Here is a 23375-nt window from a genome sequence, read left to right on the forward strand (position 1 = left end):
GGGAAGAGGAGGGTGAAGAGAGGGACTCGCTGGCAGTGGGAACAGGGCCAACATGAGCCTCCAGTGAGTGCACCCTGACGTCCGCCCGAGGCCCAGGGCTCAGGGCTGTGGCCTCCCCAGAAGCAGCCCCTGCTGGGAGGGGGTGTGGAGTGCAGCGAACTGTTCTTTTCCCTCCTGGTCTGTGGACATCCGGCTTGGAGAAGGCCGTGGCCTCTGTGGGGTTCGGGGAAGAGCCGGCCTTCGTGTTCCAGCGCCATGGAGGCCACGGTCCTGCGCGGCACCCGGCAGGGCAGCAGGACGGCAGGCGCTGCGGTCATAGAGGGAGGGGTGAAGAGTTGGGAGCCCTGCTGGAGGAGCGAACGCCAGGGCGGCTGGAGGGCTCCATGCGGGGAGGGGAGCCGGCTGGGGTGCCTGCCTGGGGATGCGGCCTCAGGAATGGGTTTGTCTGCATTTCCAGGGCCCTGAGCAAAGCCCGCCGGGCAGGTGGGGCTCGAAGGCCTCCCAGCGGGGTTCTGGGCATGGCTAAAGGCCAGCGTGCCCACAGAGGTTTCGGGGGGGGGGGGGGCTCTTAGGGAGTGGCTGGAGGTTGGGAGAGGGAGGGCCAGCGGGGGAAGCTCAAGCTCCCTCTCACCGAGTCCTCCAGCCAGAGCGTGTTATAGGTTGGAGGGTGAAGAGAGGACTAAGAGGCCTGCGCCTCGCGGGTGGGGTGGGCCTCTGCGTCAGGCACACTTTCCTTCACAGCCTGGCTCTGCGCTTCCTGAGACTCCCGGCACTTGGGGCGTCTCCGAGCCTCGTTCTCCAGCTGTGAAATGGGGCTAAAGGGGACAATGCTTATAAAGCAGCCAGAGCAGAGTAGGTGCTCAATACACGTGTGACCTCTGCTTTTGTTCAGCCCTGCTCCCCCTCCTGCCCCCCAACCCCCCGCCCCAGCAGACTGTCAGGTCCTGCCTCGAGCAGTTGTACTGGCCAAGCCACTGGCTTAGATGTAGGAGAGGTGACCAGGGCAGGGGACCCCCCTCCCCATCACCAGCTAGGTAGCCTGCAGGGCTCATCCTCAGCGAGAGAGCTGAGCCCTGCGGCACCGGGCGTCCCTGGGACCCAGCACGCCCCTTCCCTGGCCATGGCTGACGGGCACGGCAGAAGAGGTGAGGGCAGAGGTTGGCTCCAGCCTTGGCTATGGGGGTGAGGCAAAGGCCAGCCTCCTACCTGCCAAAGGAGAGCTGGGATTGGTTGCTAAATCTCTACCAGGATGGACAGAGTAAGAACTGTCTGGATTTGATGCCATAAAGGGTGTAAATGGGCCACACGGGGTAGGGGTGGCTTTCTCTGTCTCTCCTGCTGGGACCAGTCTCCCTGGGTTTTAGGTAGTTGTGTATAGAGAATACTCTTGGCAGCCCATGACCTTGGGTGTCCCTGGGCGACTCCACCCTCCATGACCCGGTCAGCCTCGGAGCACGGCATCTGACCCGGAGGCCAAGTGCTGCCCACGGCGGGTTGTGGCCTGTGGGCTCTCAGAGTGTGGGGCCGGCTGCGGGCACAGCAGCCCATGTGCCCTGTTGAACAGATGTTTGCCCAGGGCTGGGTGAGCATGAACAGTGTTAGCCTTGAGTACCTCCTCTGCCACCAGCTGCTAACCCCGCGTCCGTTCAGCCACCTGCCCCACCTCCCCATGCCCTTGCTCTGCATGACGCGTGCCCTGACCGGTTCCAAGATCATCGTCTTCACGAAGAACAGTCATTCCGTGAGAGCTGCCTGCCCATTGAACTGTGTGTGTGAGTGTGTGTGTATGATTGTGTGCTGAGAAAGAGCATTGTCCATGGGCCTGGAGAATGAAGCTTGGCCTAAGTTAGGCGGGTTACCTAAGAGTTCATGTGCCTCTATTTCCTAATCTGTAAAATGGGCACATCACCCCTGTCCCGACTGTCCCACAGAGCGCTTCTTACTGCATGTGTGGGAGAAGGATGAGGGGCATCCCTGGTACATCATGTGACAACACTTTGTAAACCGAGCAGGGTAACATATAAACACACACATGTAAAAACCACATAAAAATCACTTTCAGCCTTGTGAATGCTCTGCTGAGAGAGGAGGTATAATTACTGTCACTTCCTCACAGGGAAGCGAAGGTCTCACAGCTGCGTGGGGCGGCCTCCCCCTTCCGGGGCCCACGTCTAGAGAATGTTCGCAGCCTTTGCTTCCATCCGCATGGGAACAGCTGAGGAAGCGCGTCCGGCTGCAGCAGCTTTCGGAGCAGACGCAGCAGATTCCCGTGCCCCGCGCCCAGGGGGGTGGAAGCCCCTCCCTGGTCCCTCCCAGGCCCTGGCGGCAGACTTCCGCTCAGCCTCCGGAACCTTCCCAGAGGGCGAGGCTCCCTGCCCAGCACCCAGTCTGGCGGGGAGATCCGTGAGCTCTGGGTCCTACCTTGTGTGACCTCATTTGAATGAGAGCAACAACTGGAACCAGGTCCTGAGAGGCCTGCTGAGTCAGGGTCCCGGCCACACGGCTGCTGGGAGGGCGGAGGCCTGCTCTGGGGGGTGGGGGAGAGGCAGAGGCCTTGCCTCGGGGTGACTGCATGGGCAAAAGTCTCCCAGGTGGAAGGCGTCCCCCGGTCAGTGGCCCGCTCCCCCGCAGCTTCCCACCAGCAGTGGGTCTCCCTCGGCCCCAGCCCCTCCGGCCCCAGGAAACGCCTTCCCTCCCAGGCGTCATACGGCTCGACTGCGACAGTCACCCTTGGAACCGGCCCGGTCCAGGCCCGTGCCTCTGCTCACTGGTCCTCTTCCGCCCTCTAGGCCACGTGGCTCTAGGGGAAGCCTCTGCCCCATGCGAACCGTGAGCGGCTCCTGGGCACACGTGCTGCCTCCTGGGCCTCTCATCCAGGCACCCGGAGTCCCTGCTCCCTCTCATGCTCCCTCAGGACGGCATTTCCTCTCCACGCTGCGTCTCCATTCCTGAGGTGCTGCTGCGGCAAGTGGAGGTGGGTCTATCCCAGCCGGGACACCAGGCAGGACAAGGCTCTTTCTCACACACACACACACACACACACACACACACACACTCACACACACACACACCTGCCGAAGGAAAGCTGGGATTGGTTGCTAAATCTCTACCGGGATTGGACAGAGTAGGAACTGTCTGGCTTTGATGCCATGAAGCCGATGTAAGTGGCCGCACGGGTGAGCCCCATGCCTGGAGCAGGGTGGCTTTCTTGGTCTCTCCTTCTGGGAGGAGTTCCGCTGGGTTTTGTGCATAGAGAACACCCTTGACAGCCCACGCCCTTGGGGCCCCTGGACGACTCCGCCCTCCATGACCCAGATGCCGCGTCTCCACAGGCCCCAGAGCCCTTTCCTGAGGGCGATGCTCCGCAGACAACCCAGCCTTGGGGGGACCAGAGAGCCCGGGGTGCACAGGTCCTCCGCTCTAGGCCTCACTCTCTCCATCAGGAAATGGCGGGGATTGGACAAAATAATCTTTTAAGTCCCTCAAGCATTAGCAGTCTAAATTGAGGGGTCTGTGGGACAACTGTGCTGTCTGGCCAGCTCCCGGGGAGGCCCTCCGGCCACACGGCCCTGGGACAGGCCCTGTCGGGAAGGGGCTGGAGGTTAGAGTCTGTTCACTGTCAGCTGTTGGCTCGTAATTTCTCCTGGAGCCAGTGGTGCAGGGCCTTTAGGCTGAAGGATGGTTGATCTTTACCGGATCCTGTAGGTTCCTGGTTGCTGGTTACAGGAACTGTTTGTGCTAAGAATCTTTAAAAAATGGGGAAAAAGAGCCCTGGCCAGTTTGGCTCAGTGGATAGAGTATCGGCCTGCAGACCAAAGGGTCCTGGGTTCGATTCCAGTCAAGGGCACTTACCATGGTTGCAGAGTCCTCCCCAGCCTGGGCCCTGGTCGGAGCACATGCAGGAGGCAACCAATTGATGTGTTTCTCTCACATCAATGTTTCTCTCTGTCTCTCCCTCTCTCTTCCACTCTCTCTAAAAATCAATGGAAAAACATCCTCGGGTGAGGATTAACCAAAAAAAGAAGAAAAAAGAACAATCATGTTTCTGATGGACAGAGGTGAGGTGCTTCTCGATGGGGTGGACAGCCTGCCAGGGGCGTTTGGACATGGGGGCGGGTGGTATTTGGCATCTCGCTGCCTAGAGTAAGGAGCTGCCAGCATTCCATTGTGGAGAGGACATACTGGGGATAAAGTGTTTGATGTCTGGGACAGTCCCAAGTCAATCAGGACTCTCATACCCCAAACTGCTGTCCTTCATCAGAGACCCCCTGTGGCATGTTCACAGCCTGGAGACGGGACACATCTGGGGTGCCGGCCCCTTGAGAGGCGCAGCTGTAGAAAGGGACCCGGGGCCTCCGGTTCTGCGCTCTCACTGTAACAGTGGCCTCGTGTGGCAGCCGCTCCGGGGCTGGTGTCGGGTCAAAGGCACTGTAATGCATGGTGCCTGGCAAAAGCCAAGTGCTGCAGGGACACGGTGGGCACAGGCATGGTGGGGATGGTGACGCAGGTGCGCCTGGTGGGGGGCTGTGGACCGAAGGCCCCGGGCTCCGTCCCGCTGCTCCGTCTCGTCCCAGGGGAAGGACCAGCTCTGGCCGCCTGCAAGTGCAAAGCGCTGGTGCTGTCTGGGGAGGCCGCCCTCCTGCCGAGGGCCTGGACTCCGCCTGTCTCCAAGACGCACACACAGTAGGGCTTCCGGATGCTGCCGCCGGACCCGCTCGCTGGGCTGGGTTTGGATGGACGCAGGGGGTGAGCTGGCCCCGCTGGCCGATCCTCTCTGGGCCAGTTTTTCCGGCTGTGGGAAGGACAGCGAGAGTGCAGACAGGCAATATAGGTTTCCCGTTGTTCGTATGGAGAACAATACAATAATTAATAAATCAGACAAGAGCAAACTGGTTTGTGTGCTCACACTATAAACCTAGTTTTGCCCGCCTGCACAGGAGCGGAAGCCTTTGTGTGGAGATCAGCCTCGCCATGGACGGGAGCCTCACAGGTCCGCCCGGCTGCCGGGCGGGATGGGCCATGGACGGGAGCCTCACAGGTCTGCCCGGCTGCCGGGCGGGATGGGCTAGCCCACGCTTTGTCCTTGCATGACCTCAATCGGCAGGTTAAGTCACTGCGGTACGAAGGTCCTCAGGCCGAGCCAGGAGAATGCCCACTGCTGGGAAAGGTGACCTTGGAGCCCAGATGGCAGATGCGTCTTTCCCCAGAGGAGGGCGGCCCTGCGGGAGGCGGGACCACCTGAATCAGAAAGAGCGGCCTGACGGGCAGACGGCCCCCCACCTTCTGGCGGGTCCACACTTTACACAGCTGCAGCGGTGCTCACGCGGAGTGACGTCTGAGCTTCGGTTTTCGTTGTGTCGTTGTTAGTATGATTGTAGGTGAGAGGTAAATGTTTGTTGAGGGTATTTATTTCACAGATCCTGCCTGTGCGCTGATGATAACACTGATAACGGCAACAAATACTGAGGAGGCCGGCCCTTTCTCACCAGGAACCATCACCACTGAACTCACCTACCTGCCAGCCCTCTGCACGGGTCAGTGCTGGCCAGGTCACACCTGACACACAGGTCACACCTGACACAGAGGTCAGTGCTGGCCAGGTCACACCTGGCACAGAGGTCACACCTGACACAGAGGTCAGTGCTGTCCAGGTCACACCTGACACAGAGGTCACACTTGACACAGAGGTCACACTTGACACAGAGGTCACACTTGACACAGAGGTCAGCGCTGGCCCAAGGTCACACTGCTTGTACGCGGCAGAGCAGGGAATCACTCGTGGGGAGCCTGGCTTAGGGTCTGAGTGGGTAGCCATTGTGCTGAGTGCCCAGTGCTGGGCTAGGCCCCGGGATGGAGTGGTGAGCGGGAGGGGAGCTCACAGCCTGCAGGGAGCCCTGCCCACTTCCCCTGCCTCCCTGCTCCCGAGGACCCGCTGTGCCCTCCCACCTTCGTGGCTGTGCCCAGGTGACACATCGCCCAGGGCCCTGCCTGTCTGGGGTGGGGGTGTGATGGGGCCCAGCGCTGGCTCAGCTCCCGGGGAGGAGCCCCCTGAGTGAGACCAGTCAGTGTCCTGAAGGGGGAGAGCACAGTGCCCCTACCTCCTCCCCGGGCGAGGCCACGTGGTGATGTCAGTCCCCTGGGGGTCATTTCCGATGATGGGGGATAATTCAGGGTGCACCTGGGAGGAAGCCTCGGTTGGCCAGACACCCCCCTCCCAGCCCAGGGGGCCTGCTGGTGACGAATACCTGGTGTCCCCTTTCTTTCCACAAACGAATCCCCGTGGCCAGACGCAGGGCAGAGCGAGGGAGTTGATGCAACGGGTATTTAGGTTTCGGGGGTGACCCTGGGGCAGCCAAATGCCCGGGGCGATTTCTGGTTTAAAAATATCGCTGTGCTATTTCCGCTCGGCTAATCTCGTGGCGGCGTGCAGCCTGTTCCGTGGCGCAGCATCGGGTGCTCCGTGCTACTCGCGAGGAGATTAACGGGGCTTACGGCTGGGCGTCTGTCAGATCACAACCAAGCCTAGGACTTCCATTTCCTATTAAAAACCCACTTCCCCTCCGACCAGAGAGGCGCTGCTGTTGATCTGAGTGTCTCTCTTCGCACAGGAAGTGCAGCCCCTCTGCTCACTCGCTCTCTCTGCACATGCCCACTCGGCTGTCCAGGGATTTGTTCTCCAAATTAGGACTGGCCTCGGAGAGTGAAGGAGAAACCTCACCAGGCCCCAAGCTGTGGAAGAAGGCGCCCGGGCTTGGGGGCCAGGCCGGCCTTGCTGGGTGCTGGCTCTGGCTCCGTCTCGTGTGTGATTTGGGAAATTCCTCCCCATGAGCCTCTGCTCGCCCCTGTACCTGCAGCTCCCAGGGCCCACCTCCTTCCTGTGTGTGAGGATTACGTGAGAACATGCCCCGGGAGCACAGAAGCCCGGGTGCATGCACACAGTAGGTGCTCTATTCATGGTAGGCTCCTTTTTGGAGAGCTCTGCGCCATTGGCCGGCCAGTAAGCCACCAGGAAAATGGGTGTGTGGCCAAAAGGAAGTTAGACACAGGCTCCAGGAACTCGGCTAATCTCAGTCCCCTGTCCTGAGCGACCACGCAATACGCACCCCGGAGGAGCCTGCAAACCTCCCCACGCGCCCGCCACGGGGGGCCAAGCCCGCTGACTCCGCCTCCCCTCCCCAGTCCCACCCAGTGCTCCTGCCTGAAAGGTTTCTGTCGTGTCCCCCACACATGCCAGACCCACACCTGTCACCGAGCCACTGTGCGGGGGGTCCTTTCCCAGGAGCGCCTCGTTCTGGTCCTCCGTCCAGGCTCAGCTCAAGCCCCGTTCCCAGAGCTTCCTCTCTGATGCTGAGTAACGGACCTCCCTCCCGGGGCTCCCGTGGAATCTGTGCTCAGCCCTCTGCTCACCGTCCTGGCTCTGGGGGACCCTTTCTGGCCACTCCCCTCTCTGATGCCTTCCCCACACCCGGGGCCTGCTGGCCATGGCTGCTGCTCCTGATCCCCTGAGGAACCAGGTCTTTCCTGGTCCCTGGTCAGCAAGGACGTGGGGGGAGGAGAGCCCTGAAGTGCGGGGGAGGAGGAGGTGAAGGGGTGGGAAAGGGCTTGGAGTCCCACAGGCTGCAGAGGGCGCTGTGCCCCGGCATCCTTTGCAGTCACCTTAGGCCTCCTGGCCCCTGGGGTGGGGGTTGCTGGGACCAGAACAGCAAGCCCATCCCTCAGACTCACACCTGGTCACGTGGCACCAAGCACTGTCACATCCTGTTTTACTGTTGGGCAGTCCTGGGGGTGGGGGTAGGTAGGTGATGCAGTCTCCCTCTTTTGACACCACGGCTCAGAGGGGCTAGCTGGACTGCCTGAGGTCACACAGCTGGTCCGGCGAGCAGGAGGGAAGGTAGCTCTGTCAGACCCCCGGCTCCGGCTGCTGCACACGCTCCTGGCTCTTCTCGGGAGACTGAGAAGGAGGGAAAGCCCCACGTGAAGGCCACGCCAGCCTCAGTGAGGCCCTCGGGCCCGGCTACTCCCCTTCCGTGGCGAGGGGACTGTGTACCCACTGCTGCCGCAGCCACTCACGGTGCCCTGGGGCCAGCCTTCACTGGGCACGTGGCAGAGATTTGAGGTGGCTAGTGCCTCAGTTTCCTCTTTGTGCATCTGCTCACGCCTTTCTCTGAGCAGGTGAGGTGAGACTGAATTCATGTTTATGGAAGGGCTTCTGCGTTTTGAGCTGACAGGTGCCTGTGGTGGTAAAATATGAGGGCCGATGTAAGCACAAAACGCTCCTGTTTTACGCCCGAGGGTGGTGTTTCCGATAGCCACGCGCTGTCAGCCACAGCAGCAATGCGTGGTTTGTCTGAGCCTCCCCAGCCCGGGCTCAGAGGACAGCAGCTCACATCCACGCGGGAGAGCCAGGAGGCCGCTCTCCTGGGCTGTAAATCTGTCTTTCATCTGCCCGGCAGGGGGCTGGACAGTCCTGGTCAATCCATCAATTCGATCTTCTCACTTGTGGCTGCTGAGACCCTGTCCTCGGCTCTGGCAGCCCCGAGGCCCGCGTGCAGGCAGAGGCAGGCGTCGAGGTTGGCGCTCCTGCGGGAGGGTGGGGAGGCCTGGGAAGGGGCTGTCTCACAGGCCGGGAGCTGGGACAGGTGTCCAGCGGGGAGAAGGAGGCTAGGAATGTGTGTTAGGGGTGTGTGTGGGGGGGGGGGGGGTCAGGCGGTGGAAGAAATGGTGGGGAGGAGAGTGCCGCCTATATTTTGTGGTTTGACTTGTCGTCAGCTCCGTGCCCGGCTCAGAAAGGGAGGCAACGTTGGTTTTCGGCCCCGGATCCGGTGCGTATACTCGGTGTTACTTTGGGTAAGTTAGTTAACTTTGAGTCCTCATCTCCTTACCATTCTATGTAAAATGGAAATAGGATAGTAGCATCGCACCCTGGCCAGTTTGGCTCAGTGGATAGAGCGTCGGCCTGCAGACTGAAGGGTTCCGGGTTCGATTCTGGTCAAGGGTACGTACTTGGTTGCAGGCATCCCTGGCCCTGGTCGGGGCTCATGTGAGAGGCAACCAATTGATATGTCTCTCTCACATCAATGTTTCTCTCTGTCTCTTCCTCTCCCTCGCACTCTCTCTTAAAAAAAAAATTCAGTGGGAAAATATGCTCGGGTGAGGATTAGCAACAACAACAAAAAGATTTTAAAAAAAGAGTAAAATACTTAAAAAAAAGAATAGCAGCGTCGCCTAGGAAGTCCTGCAGACGTGAAATCGTTACCGGGGACATCCTCCTCCTCCTCCCATAGTTCTCACCACCCCAGTCAGTTCCGGAGCTCTCTCCTCAGGAATCTCTCTGAGCCTCCCAAGCCCATTTGTCAGGCACCGGGCAGTCTTTCTGGGCCTTGATGGGTGCAGCTCCCAGCACCCATGAAGCTGCCATGGTGAGGGGTCTGGTCGGCTAGGTAGTCTCAGGAAGCAGCCAGGACCCCAGAGTGAGGTCCCCTGTCCCCACAGGCTGGGCACTGTCTGAAGTGCCGGTCCTACAGCCCCCCGCCCCCACACCCCAGGAAGGCTGTGTGTGTGTGTGTGTGTGTGTGTGTGTGTGTGTGTGTGTAGTTGTATTAATTCTGTCCCCGGATGGTTGAATATGGAAGCTGGCGGCCAGGTGGTGCTTGAGGAGCAGGAAGTCCCCTGTGTATTGCGGCGGTGGCTACAGATCTCATGGTTAGAAATCGGACTCTGGGCCCAGCTGGCCTGCGTCCGCCTCTCAGAGCCCTCACTCACCGGTTGTGTGGTCTTGGGTGAGCGGCTTTGATCTCTCAGTACCTTAGCTCCTCAGCTTTAAACGGGGATGAGTATAATGCCGACCTGGTAAGGTAGTGGGGAGACTAGGAGAGGCCCTATAAGAAACGTGCGAACAATGGCGCCTGGCGTGTTGAAGATGCTCGACAATGATTTGTTGACTGAATCTCAGCAGGGAAGTCTCTCAGGAGGTGAGCAGGCTCGGGGAAGGGAACCTGGCGAAGGTGGATCCTGAGAGAAGCTTTCCTACACCTCAGTTTGCCCACCTGTGAAATGGTGTGATTGAGTGACCTTGGGGAATACTCCAGCCACTGCGAGTGGGCACAGCTGAGCTTCTCGGGGTCTCCTGGTGGCCACCCTCCTCTCCCCAGAGCAGACTTGCTCAACTACCAGCAGCAGGACTGTCCCAGGAGGCGGTGGGAGGAGGAGGAGGAGGGGGGGGGGAGGGATGCTGCCACTCCCGGAGCCTCTGGGCACTCAGCGAGCAGTGCCCAGCAGGGCAGCCGATGCACTTGCTGTAAGAGGTCGCCCCCACGCCTCAGCCGGAGCCGAGGACGGACGTGTGTCTACGCTGCTGCCCGTGGCTCCACGTGGCTCCTTATGAGATGGTGTGAATCGCTCTGACCAATGAAGCTCAGTGGCCCCCTCAGCGCGCTGCCTGGTACAGTCTCCCTGGAGGCCCGGCTCAGAGTTAAGCCAAGAATAAGAATGCGGTCCAGAGCGGGCCCTGCCCCTGCCGTAAAGTTGTGGAAGTTGAGGGCAAGTGGGTCCCCTGCACTCTGAGCAGCAGCCAAGTGGTTTGTGTGGTCCTTGATCTTCCTGGTGGAGAGGGCGTGGCTTCCAGCAGCAGACCTGGGACCAGGCTCTCTCCTCCTCCTGGTCAGAGGTGGTCCTTCTTAAAGGGGCAGGCCTCTCCATGGGGAGGCAGGGCCCTGATTCCCTCCCTCAGGGCTGCTCCCGTTGGGACAGGAACGCTGAGGTCCCAAGCTGAGACGCGCCCTGCAGACGCTGCCCTCCCTGTCGGGTGGCCCTGCCCCAGCAGCAGCTGCCAGGGAGCAGGCTCTTCGTGTGAGCGTGTGTGGCTGGGGCCACCTGCCGGGGGGATGGGGTCTGCGGCCTGGTCCATCCTCCCCACGTTTTACGGGCTGAGGAAACGCCCACCAGACGGGAAGGGCACTCCACAGGCCGCCAGGGCAGGGGCAGGCCGAGAAGGGGGGCGGGCTCCTGCTCCCACACTCACGTGCATCGCTCCCGATGCCCGTGGTCCCGCTGTGGGCGGCGCCTTTTCCAAACTGGCCTCCAGAGTCAAGGCAGCTCTCAAGGTCTCCTGGGGTGTCCGTCTTCCAGGTGAGCATCCCCACCCCCTCAGCCATGCCTTGCAGAACACGGCCTTACACCTTTTACCTCGGCTGTGGCGGGTACAGAGTGCACCGAGGCCCTCATGGGAGCAACGGAGCCACATGTCTGTTCTGGGCTTATTCGCTGTGTCCTCTCGGGCAGGTCGCCTACCTCTTCTCAGCCTGTAAAAGACAGTGATGAAGAGAAGCAGTACCTCCCCCGCAGGGTGGCACAGGTGAACGGAGGTATGGGTGTGAACCGCCGGCGTATAGGAGCTGCTCAATGAACATTTGTCATCTAAACAAGGGCTTCCGACCCTCCAGGTGCAGAGTGGGGGCTCCTCTTGCCACGCGGTGTGCTAACTGTCCCTGTGCAAGGCCGGAGCCTCTGCAGGGCGGTCTGCCTCCGGCTCACCGTTGGCAGGGCCGGTAAACAGTCGGCGCTCAGTAAGCGCTCATGGGACGCGGTGCTTGGCAGTCCTGAGTGTGGGCTCGCTGCCTCTGGCTGTGAGGGTCTTACCAACTCCCTAACCGAGCCTCTCCCTCGCCCCGCAGCCCGCCCGGAGGATGCTGGCACCGGCCTCTACTTTGTGAATGACTCCTTGCAGCAGGTGACCTTCTCCAGCTCCGTGGGGGTCGTGGTGCCCTGCCCGGCCGCGGGATCCCCCAGCGCAGCCCTTCGATGGTACCTGGCCACGGGGGACGACATCTACGACGTGCCCCACATCCGGCACGTGCACGCCAACGGGACGCTGCAGCTCTACCCCTTCTCCCCCTCCGCCTTCAACAGCTTTATCCACGACAATGACTACTTCTGCACCGCGGAGAACGCCGCTGGCAAGATCCGCAGCCCCAACATCCGCGTCAAAGCAGGTGAGGCCGGCCCCGCCCCGCTGCGGGGAGCGCAGTCTGGAGGGCCGAGATGGGGAGCGGGCAGCACCCATCATTCTGAAGACACATGGGTAACATTGGGGGGGCGGGGTCGGCAAAAGTCAGTCCCTCGAGGAAAGTTCTGTTCTTTGGGATCTTAGCTCTCTGCCGTCACTGTAGGTCCTTAGGCTGAAAACAGCGCTTGCTATTTATTTTTAATATTTGTGTTGATTTCAGAGTGGAAGGGAGAGGGAGAGAAAGACAGAAACATCCATGATGAGAGAGAATCATGGATTGGCTGCCTCCTGCACACCCTTCACTGGGGATAGAGCCACAACCCGGGCCTGTGCCCTGACCGGGAATCAAACCGTGACCACCTGGTTCCTAGGTTGACGCTCAGCCCCTGAGCCACGTGGCCGGGTGAGAGCACCCCTTTCTGAGTCTCAGTTTCCTCACCCACAAAGGGTTCACCAGTCTCTGCCCTGCTTCTCACCGCCTGTGATCACTGTGAGATCACACACATCTACATGCGATGCTCCTGTCGGTGCTTGACTCATGGAAAACACCCAATGAGCTCTTTCCTTCCTTCATAACTTAAAAATAAAAACTTTATTGAAACAACTAGAGGCCCGGTGCACGAAATTCGTGCACGGAGCGGGGGTGGGGGGTTCCTCAGCCTGGCCTGCACCCTCTCTCAATCTGGGACCCCTCGGGGGATGTCCAACTGCTGGTTTAGGCAGAATTGGGCCCTCTTGCAATCCAGGACCGCTGGTTCCTAACTGCTCACCTGCCTGATCACCCCTAACCACCCTGCCTGCCTGCCTCATCACCCCTAACCACTCTGCCTGCCTGCCTCATCAGCCCTAACCACTCTGCCTGCCTGCCTCATTGCCCCTAACCACTCTGCCTGCCTCATTGCCCCTAACTATTCTGCCTGCCTGCCTTATCACCCCTAACCACTCACCTGCCTGCCTGCCTGATCGCCCCTAACCACCTCTGCCTTGGCCCCTGTCACCGCAGCTTCGTCCGGAAGGTCGTCCGGCTGTCTGGTCTAATTAGCATATTACACTTTCATTATTATAGATATATAAAGAGAAGTGCATTTATTATACGCATGCAGCTTGATGCAGTTCCCAAAGTCTAACTGATACCCAGTTCAGGACATGCAGTCAGTTACGTGGAAGCCCCCTTATGCGTTTCCCATCACCAGGCCCCGGGAGAAGCCACTGTCCTGACTCCTGCCATGTTGATATTGCCGGTGTCTGTACTTTATAAAACTGGAGTCCCACAGTCCGTGTTTTCTTGAGCCGTTTGCTCACCGTTCTGTGTGTGGGATTCACCCCTGCTGCTGTGCGGGGCAGCCATGCATCTCATCGCTGCGGTCTCCTGCTCCCCACGCTGCCCTTCATCCACCCTGGTGACGGCCGTGCGAGGCCAGTGTTTCTCACGAGAACAGCCATTCAGGCCACATTCATGGTGGAAAACTGTTAGCAGGGACTGCGTTTGGCCTTTGGAAATAGTAAGAGGTCAGGGCAGTGAGGCTCCTCAGGTGGCTGCTCTAAAGAAAACAGAAAGTCTCATTTCTCGGAGGCAGGTCTGCAGGCCTGGCATGGCCCCGGGCAGCTGCTTGGCGAGGACGGCCCTGTCCGCCGGGTGCCAGCCTCAGCTGTGAGGGCGCCTCCACAGGAAGAAAGCAGGGACCTTGGGGAGTGGTTTTCTGGGAAGAGCTGTGGTGGGAGGATAGGTGGCCTCGGAGCCCCCTGCAGGGGTCCCGGCCTTGAGCACCGTGCTTCGGCTCAGGAGAGAGTTCTGGAGCGAGGTCTCTGACTCCGGGGCTGCCGGGCTCAGGAGTGCTTGTCGCAAGTACAGGCTCCGAATCGCTGGGCCCAGGCGTGTGGGAGCGAGGAGGGTGAGACTTCTTCACTAAGCAGCTGACCTTCTTCCCACTTCGTCTGGGGGGAGGAAGTGACCTCAGAACCCAGGGCCACGCTCAGAGCCTCGCCTGTGGGGTTGCCTTTCAGGAGCGGTCCTTCCTTTGTCCCTGAAACGCAGGGGGCCGGCCGGGAGGGAGCACGCCCGGGCCAAGAGGAAGTGAGGTCACATGACCTGGCACAGACCCTTCGTTGGTTTGGGTGCAATTCTCACAATGACCCTATAGAGTGTTTCCAGCCAACGAGGGACCGAGAGAGGCCCCGTCAGCTGCCCAGAGCGCCAGTGCTCACAGAGATGGCTCTGTAATGAGGCCCAGCCCCGTGGCCCTGCCTCCGGGTGCCAGGCCTTCTCCCTGCTGCATTACTATTACTGTCATTATTGTTATTATTATTTCCTTTTACAGAGTAGGAGGCAGCGCCCGCCTGTCTGACACCCTAACCACTGGCCTCTGTTGGTCCCTTGGCCCATCCTGGGGGTGCACCCCAACCCCATCCTCTCCTCCTCCCCTCTGCTTCCCTCCAGGGTCAGCTTCCCTCAGTCTCCCCCGTGTGCACCCCATACCTGCAGTGCTGCGCCCAAACCCAGGAAGAGCCAGCGGCAGCGCCTGCCTCCACCCCTCTCCCTCCCACTCAGCGGTGTCTCTTCCCATCACACCACACCAGCCTGGGACGGAATGGAGCCCTCAGCAGGCGGCAGGGCGGCCCGACAGGAAACACAGCAATTAAGAGGCTCTTGATGAACCTGGGGGCGGGAGTGGGGGGGCTGCTGGGCCTGGATGTCCCCCTGACAGCCACAGCAGGGGGGCTGGAGGGCATCACCCAGGTGCCTGCTGAGGACAAGGTCGGAGGCAGTGGGGCTCCGGATCCCCTCGGCAGAGAAGGGGTCGAAGGATGGAGCGAGCCCCCAGGAGAGGCCAAGCGGAGGAGGACAAGGAGGGGCAGGTCCCCGGGCCCCGCTAAAGCTGGGCCCGTCCACATGGGCCTGACACATGGAGTGGCTACAGGTTTCAGCCCCAGAACCAGCCGGGACCGGCACGCTGGGAGGAAGGGTCTGAGGCCAGAGGTGGCTCAGGTGCCGGCCGTGTTAGGAGGTGGAGAGAGCAAGGAGGCTGTGCTTCGCAGGAGCGTGGAGACGCCCGCCCGCCCGCCCGTGTCTCCACATGCTACGTTTCTAGAGACACAGAGAGCGACAACCATTGTGCCCAGGAAGCCAGCAAGCCCCCAGTTCTGCTCCCGTCCTCACTTCCCCAAACTGCTTCTCACAGTGCCGGGCTGTGCCCAAACCCAACAAAAATCTGTTATGAGATCACACGTCCATTTTTATTTGGCAACTTATGGCCCCCGTGCCCAAAACTCTTGCCCCCCCTGGGCCGAGGAATAATGTGGGAACTCCAGTTTGGCTTCCTTGGATGAATTCTAGAATATTCCCTCACATCACACCCCTGTTGAATGTGATCACACTGCAGGCCTCAGGCGCCTCAGCGTCCTTCCCGTTTAGTACAGTTTGTTAGCGCCTGGCCGGGGCGGCCGTGTGGGATTTGTGGGCCTCGCGAAGGAAGGCTGGTGTTTCAGAGGCAGAGTGGGCTGCCCGGGGGCAGGGCGGGGGGAGCTTGCTAAAGAAGGAGCCGCACAGGCACGAGTCAGGTCCTGGCAGGGCTCGGCTGTGTGGCTCAGTGGTTGAGCATCGACCTATGAACCCCGAGGTCACAGTTCGATTCCCTGTCAGGGCACATGCCGGGTTGTAGTCTCCATCCCCAGTGAGGGTCATGCAGGAGGCAGCTGATCAATGATTCTCTCTCATTGATGTTCCTCTCTCTCTCTCTGCCTCTCCCTTCCTCTCTGAAATCAATTAAAATATATATTTTAAAAATCCTGGCAGGGACTCCTGGGCCGGGTAAGTGGGAAGGTGGGAAGAGGTGGGGGAGGCTGAGGCTGGGGTGCTGAGGGAGCTGAGGGCCTCTCTGGGCCCGTGTCCAGTGGAGCCGCGACACAGGCCCTCCCGGCCATCTCTCCGCAGTGTTCAGGGAACCCTACACCGTCCGGGTGGAGGATCAGCGGTGCATGCGTGGAAGCATGGCCGTCTTCAAGTGCCTCATCCCCTCCTCCGTGCAGGAGCACGTCAGCGTGGTGTCCTGGGAGAAGGACACGGTCTCCATCGTCCCAGGTAGGAAGACCGCGGGCCACGCCGGTGTGTGTGTGTGTGTGTGTGTGTGTGTGTGTGTGTACGGGGAGCGATGTCTCAGGGGTGCCGTGGGGCGGTGAGCTCGCCGAGGTCTTGCGGCTGGTTCTGGGGAGCAGTTTGCTGTTGTTCTGGTGATGCTTCGGCAAGGTGTCTTTGGTCGCCGCTCGGTGCCCTCGGTGTGGGAGGTGCACAGCGTGTGCCAGCAGCCTCCGCCCGGTGTGTGGGGCCCTGACCCCTGACCCTGGGTTTTTCTCGCCCTTGCTCTTCAGGATGGGAGTCGAGGCTGGAAGCCTTGCTTGTGGAAGTTGTGGGAGAGGAGCGTAGAGCTGGCGTGTGGCCGGCGTCCTTGCATTTCTGCAGGGCCGTCTGGGGCTTCTTTCATGAGGCAGCTGAGACCCCTCAGAATCCCGGCTGTTCCCCCATGAGCCCCCCCTCCGCCTGGCCCTGGGAGGGAGGTGAATGCCAGGCGGCAGGCTCACCTGTCAGGCTGCTGGGGTGCAGCCTTCAGCGTCGGCTCCTTTTCCTGGTCAGGGTTCCCCTTCGGCAGGAAAACAGACCCAAGAGAGGACTCCAGTCCTCAAAATGCCTCCAGGCCTCGTGACACACCGTGTCCCTCGTCCCACCTCCCCGCTCCCCACGGCCCAGGGCAGAGGCCCGGCGGCCCCTCTTCCTTCTTCCCGGGACCTGACTTCCGTTCTGCAGAGGAGGCACTTGACCTGGTGCTGAGTGCCCTTCCGCGCTGACGTCCCATCACCAGTCCCACGAGGGGACTCCGCCGCTCAGGTGTCCGGGTTAGTTGGGGAGGACAGACTTCTGTGCACGAGGGGACTCCGCCGCTCAGGTGTCCGGGTTAGTTGGGGAGGACAGACTTCTGTGCACGAGGGGACTCCGCCGCTCAGGTGTCCGGGTTAGTTGGGGAGGACAGACTTCTGTGCACGCAGCCTCGGAAGTGGGGCTTCCCAGCCCCGGCGCACTGGGCCCTGTGGGAGGCCGTTGAACAGCCCGGTGCTCTGGCCCCTGTCGGACCCTCCCCTCGGGGGAGCCCGGCCTGGCAGGGGTGAGGCTCTGGGTGGTCCCAGGGCCCAGCTGGGAGAAGACGGGCGCCTGGGCGTGTTGGCAGCTAACGAGGCAGCACCCTTTCTGTGAGACATTGACGTGTGTTTTGCTCTCGGGACGTCTTCCTCCTCTCAGTCGCGAGCAGATGGCCAGCTTGTCCTGTCTCCGGCCCCAGGACTGGTGGTGGGCAGGAGTCCGAGGCCGCGTGAGCAGCTGCCCCCCTGCATGTGAAACCACAGTGAGCGGGAGAGGCTGGGTGCGCACTCGGGCTGGGGCGAGAGCCTATATGGGCAGCACACAGGGGCGCGGGCACGCCAGAGACCCGGACGGCGCTGGAGCGGTGGCTGGGCCCCGTCAGGTGGCCACGTGCAGCTCCACAGGGTCTGGGACGAAGAGGCCGGGACTCCTGTGCCCCGATGAGGCACGAGGTGCACAGCCCCCAGGGGTGGTGCTGCAGGGACCATGGGCTGCTGAGCCCAGAGAGACCTGGACCTGCCACCTCTCTGGGCGAAGCCCCAACAGTGATGGGGACTGCATGTCCTGTCTGTGCACCAGGCAGACGCGCTTTATGGACTAAGTCATACTCATTAAAATAAGAAGAGAGAGAAAAGGAGGAGGAGAAAAAAAGGAGAAGGAATTCTGAGTGCTTCCTATACGCCAGACACTGGGCTAAGGAACGTTCATGTAATATCTCATTTTATCCGTATAAAATGCCCATACGTGTACCTTCACCCTCTCCTTTACGGAAGAGGAAGCTGAGGCTCGAAGAAGTGAAGTAACTTCTGGGTCACACAGCTAGTGGAGGGGCAGGGCGGACCCAGGCCTGTCTTCCCAGCCTGTGTACTTAACGCACAGGGAGCTGCCCCCCCACGTGCACAGGGAGCTGCCCCCCCACGTGCACAGGGAGCTGCCCCCACACACACACCTGCACAGGGAGCTGACCCTCCACCTGCACAGGGAGCTGCCCCCCACACACACACCTGCACAGGGAGCTGCCCCACACACACACCTGCACAGGGAGCTGCCCCCCTCACACCTGCACAGGGAGCTGCCTCCCCACGTGCACAGGGAGCTGCCCCCCACCTGCACAGGGAGCTGCCCCCCCACGTGCACAGGGAGCTGCCCCCACACACACACCTGCACAGGGAGCTGCCCCCACACACACACCTGCACAGGGAGCTGCCCCTCCACCTGCACAGGGAGCTGCCCCCACACACACACCTGCACAGGGAGCTGCCCCCCCACGTGCACAGGGAGCTGCCCCCCCACCTGCACAGGGAGCTGCCCCCCACACACCTGCACAGGGAGCTGCCCCCCCACGTGCACAGGGAGCTGCCCCCACACACACACCTGCACAGGGAGCTGACCCTCCACCTGCACAGGGAGCTGCCCCACACACACCTGCACAGGGAGCTGCCCCCCCCCACATGCACAGGGAGCTGCCCCCCGCCCCTGCACAGGTGTGTCCGGGAGAGCGGCACCGTGAAGGCTTGTGTGCTGCGGGCAGCGAGGCCTCAGCCTCCTGAGGGGAGAAACGTCCGTGTTGGCTTTTCGGGGAGGCTTTTTGGATCCGAGTCGAATGCAGTGATTCATAAGCGTCTAGAATTTAGGACCCGACTGCCTGGGCTTGACACTCACTCCACTGCTTACCAGCTGGGCCAGTCACTTACACCCCAGAGCCTCAGTTTCCCCAACCGTATGCAGTGAGGAGGAGGATTAACTACTTAAGAAGGAGAAGCGTTTACACGGAGCGTCGGAGTCTGCGGGAAGCATGGAGGACGGCCCTGCTCTGACGTGACCCGCGGTGTGGGGAGCGCCCCGTGCTGCTGCTTCCTGGTGGGCATGTGTGTCATTACGTAACAGGGTCTGTGACCCCGCGGGACTGGGCTTCCTGAGGGAGGGAACGGGACTACTCTCCTCCACACTCCCTGGCTCCTAACACCGCCCCCAGCACACGCAGGGCATTGCCCACCGCCGTTCAGGGGTGACCGACGGCACGGTTGGGGAAGGCATGTGGGGACAGCGTGGACAGAGGCGCTGCCAGAGCAGTTAGCGCAGGGCGTGGGGAGCGAGCAGCCCAGCTCAGAGAGCAGAGAAGGGGTGAACTTGGCCCCTGGGCTCGGTGCTGGTGTCAGCGAGCTGGGCGGGGGGGGGGGGGGGGGGAGAAGGGGGGAGGGGGGGGGTTACTTGGTGAGACTCTTGCAGTGGGTGCTTCGGGCCGTCTTTCCTGTGGGGACTGGGCTGTGGCCCCAAAGGGCGCAGTGCTCAGTGGGGTTGTGCTCTCCTGCAGGCACCCGTAAGCTTGGTTCTGCAGGACCCCGTTCTCTCCTCGGCCTTGGAGACTTCCTCCCCTGCTCAGCCCTCCAGCCCTCCCATCATCATTCGAGATCTCGTTACAGCTACAGTTTAGATCAGGGACCGACTCCCCAAAGCACACACATCCAATACCCGCACCCGGAGGATTCCCTGAGAGCCAGAGACAGCGGTTGGGCCGTTCAGGCTCTGTAGCTGAGGGCCCAGAACCTGGGCCCGCACATTGCATGCTTTCGTTTTGGAAAATACAAATTTTTTTTTTTTTCCATAAACATATGATTCTCTGCTATCCAAGCTCACACTGGACTGTGTGTGCGCTTGATTGTGTTGGCTGGTAGGTTGGAAGGCGGCCATGCTGGGGGAGGTTACCTTGGGTTAAGGAAGGACCCGGAGCCGGCGTTCCATCCCATCTAGGGAGCGTGGTGTGGACTCTGCAAGGCTGGGCTCAGCTTCGTCACCAAGCACAGGGCCAGCAGGAGCAGGTGCTCCAGGGCAGGAGGCGGGGCAGAGGCTGAGGTGGCCAATCAGGCCCAGGAGAGCAGGTGCCCTGGGAGGAAGGGGTGGGTCCAGGCCCCTGGGAATGAGGAGCCAGCCTTCAGGATTTCTCCGAGGGGCTTTGGAAGGAATTCGGGCTTGGGGCCACACAAGCTGTGTGCATTGGAGAGTTGTTCCCAGGCTGGCCTCCCCGCTGCCCGCATCTGGGAGAGGGAGCGGGGCGGGCGGGTAAGCTCCTGGACGGCCTCTGACTCGAAGCCGGTGTTGCCGTGCTCTCCCAGGGGTCTGTGGGGCTGGAGAGCCAGCCCTGAGGTGCTGCTTTCCTGGAGCTACACCTGCCCCCTCCTGCACCCCTTCCTTCCCTCCAATCGGCCACCTCCCCCCCGTCAGGCCGCTTAAAGACGTGTGGGCAGAAGCACAGCCTCCGCCTGTGCTGGGCGGACTCCTACCCTTACTTCCCGCCCGGGGACTTGGTCTCCAGGGGAACTCGCTCTTCTGAGCGGGCGGCCTGGGAGTCACAGGGCCAGGGCTGTGCACGAACATACCATTAAGGCCTGCAGCGAAGCCGGGCCGGTTTAATTTCCCATCTGCACGCTCGCCATTACGATGCGTGTTATTGGATATAGAGATAAATCCGGCCCTGTTTCTAATAGCTTTTAATTTCCACCAGACCTGATTATATCGATGCGGGCTCCTGCGGGAGTTTCCCAGCATGCTCTTCCCCGGCATCCTGCGGCGGTGGTGGCCCCGGCGGGGAGGCTGGGACACGGCTCAGATGCAGGCCAGATGTGTTTGCTGCTGCCCTGGAGGCCAGGCCGGGAGCCGCTGCCTCGTCTATGGGAACAGGGCTCCTGGATGTGGGCTTGTCCTCCGCCCTGGCCACACTGCGTGCTGGGGAGGGGGCGGCAGGGCGGGGAGGACTCCGGCCCAAGGGGTCTTTTCCGAAAGTGGGCAGTGCTCCCTGCCTGCAGCGCCTGTGCCCAAGGTGAGCGCCAAGGAGCCCCACCCTTCCCACGCCCGTCCCCCCAGGGTTCCACGTCGGTCTTGGGTTTCTGCAGCTCTTTTCTCTGGGCTGCTGCCTGCTGCGCGGGCCCGCATGGGCCCCTCCTCTCCTGCGCACGCCGCCCCCGCCCTGGTCCCTGCACTTGGGTCACGTGTCCTCTTCCGCGAGCCCTCACCTAACCCGGGCAGAACCTCTCCCTCTGGCTCCACCCCTGCAGCGCTCACTCCATCTGTCGTCTGTCGTCGGCGATGTTTCTATCTGTCCGTCTGCTGCAGGAGGGCGAGCCTTACACCTCTTCCTCCCGAGGGTCCGCAGCATAACCCGAGACGGCGAACGATGGTCCCTCTCCTGACGGAGCCCTGTGGTCGGCGTTGTGTGTACATGCACACGTAGTACCTCTCACCCTCACAACACTCGCTGAGAGAGAACATTTGTGTTGTGTTGGCCTCCCTCCCCGGCCCTCACCCACCCAATCTGATGCATGAGGACATTGCGGCTCAGGGAAGTTAAGCAACTTACCCCGGGCCACACAGCAAGAGGCAGCCTGGTTTGAGCTGGGATCCCGTGGGAGGCTCTGCCCCGCTGCCTCTCCAGAGCAGGCTTTCCACTCACAACCGCCTGTCCTCGGCCTCCACAGAGGAGGAGGGCCGCCCCTGGCTCCAGGACTCGTGTGGGGACCGGAGGTGTGTGTGCACTGACCACAGGTTTTGCTGTTCTGAGGGGCAGCGGTCTCCAGCTGAAAGGTCTGTGGACGAAACAGGCCTCTCACAGGAGGCGTTCCAGGGAGCTGGCTGTGTTTCCGGCCCCGGGGGAGACACAGGGACAGTCCGACTGGACGTTCAGGATTCGGTTCCTGCTGTCAGCTCTGATGGACAAGGATGCGTGATCTCAACACAGCACGCAGCCGGGCGCGGTCCAGGTCGGCGTGGAAAGCGGACCCGACTCGTTGATTGCATTTGGCTCGGGCTGGGCCTAAGGCTGCTTTGGTCCCGGGCGTTTGCACCCACGAGGAGGGGGTGGCAGAGCAGAGAGAGGAGGTGGGCCTGGAACCAGGGCGCACACGTGGCTACAAATGAGCGGGTCCCAGGCTGTCCGAGCTGGGAGGGCCTGCAGGCCGGGAATCCACCCGCCCTCACCGAGGAAGAAGCCCGGCCCGGCCGAGCTCTCACGCCTCCTTCGGCCCTCTCCTGCCCGTTCTTGGGGCGCGTGACTGTAACTCCCCACGGGGGTTTCTCTTTCATTGGCAGACTTTCCCCCTCTTTGCCTGTCTAAAATCTACCCATCTTTCAAAGTCCACTTCAAATATGACTTTTTCCATGGCATCTTTCCCAGTTTCTGCTAAGAATGGATTTAAAAGTCACCAGAATAACCTCTAGCGTGTGGCAGGAAGGAGCCAGGCTGCAGAGTCCGCTGGTCTTAATTGGTGACCGGGGCAAATTCCTTTCAAAGCCTCAACTTACCCACGAAATGGGGACAAGGACACCCGTCACACATGGAAGTCTTTAGATGAAAATTAAGCCTCTGGAGAGACGCATGTCAGGTGGAGGAGCGGCCTAAGCCAGCAGGGAAGTGGCCACTCAGCTTCGGGACAGTGCCTCACCTCGGGCTCTGCTGCCCTCTCTGGGGGCTGGGGAGGCAGAGCACAGGGTGGCCAGGGGTCAGCCGCCTAGAGCCGCAGTGCTGCCGGGTCACAGATTCCAGAACGGCTCCCCTGAACGTGATCTGGAGAACGCCGTGCGCAGTGGCTGGATCAGCGGCCACAGCGGTGTTTGATTCCACACGGGCCGTGGTGCTATATGGGCAGGATGAGGGAGACAGTGGCGAGATGTGGTATCGTTAGTCTCTGCATCCACTCGTACCTTGCGTGGTTCCTGACCAAATGTATGTTTAGGCACAGAATGACGGCATGTGGTTTGGCACCAACACGGCAAAGATCAACTCCGCAAACCACCTGGGCCTCACCTGCTCCAAGGGCGCCGTCCCTGGCTGGTGAATGACTCGTGTCTCCTTAACGCGCCGTCCGCGAGGTGCTTTCCCATGACCTCATCCGCTCCTCACAGTGACCCTTCCCTGCCCCGTTTCAGGCAGGGCGGACGCAGCGAGATGGGTGACTTGCGCAGTTAGAGGAGCGTGGGAGGGGAGGAAACGCACGGATCAAATCCACGTGTGTGCAGAGAGAAACCCACTTCCTCGTGCCTTCAAGCGCAGCGTGGCCCTAGCCAGCTTGGCTTAGTCACTAAGCCGTAGTGGATGGAGTGTCCGCCTGCAGGCTGAAGGGGCCGGGTTTGAGTCCCATCAAGGACACATGCCTGAGCTGCGGGCTCCTCCCCAGCCCAGGCCTGGTCAGGGCACGTTCAGGAGGCAACCAATCAATGTGCTTCTCTCACGTCGATATTTTTGTCTTTCTT

At 61.1% G+C, this 23375-nt stretch overlaps 1 protein-coding gene across 1 annotated transcript in view; it reads left to right on the forward strand.

Annotated features, from left to right (window-relative positions):
• Positions 1-11888: 11888 nt before the first annotated feature.
• The window catches only part of DSCAML1 (DS cell adhesion molecule like 1), a 305318-nt gene continuing 293831 nt past the window's right edge, over positions 11889-23375 (forward strand). Inside the window, exons 1-2 of the mRNA XM_008150117.3 lie at positions 11889-11990; positions 15936-16082. Coding sequence (XP_008148339.2) covers positions 15980-16082 — 103 coding nt within the window. The 5' untranslated portion in view covers positions 11889-11990; positions 15936-15979. The remainder of the gene's footprint in view (positions 11991-15935; positions 16083-23375) is intronic.

The sequence above is a fragment of the Eptesicus fuscus genome, chromosome 13 (assembly GCF_027574615.1).
Source record: "Eptesicus fuscus isolate TK198812 chromosome 13, DD_ASM_mEF_20220401, whole genome shotgun sequence".
Lineage (NCBI taxonomy): Eukaryota > Metazoa > Chordata > Mammalia > Chiroptera > Vespertilionidae > Eptesicus > Eptesicus fuscus.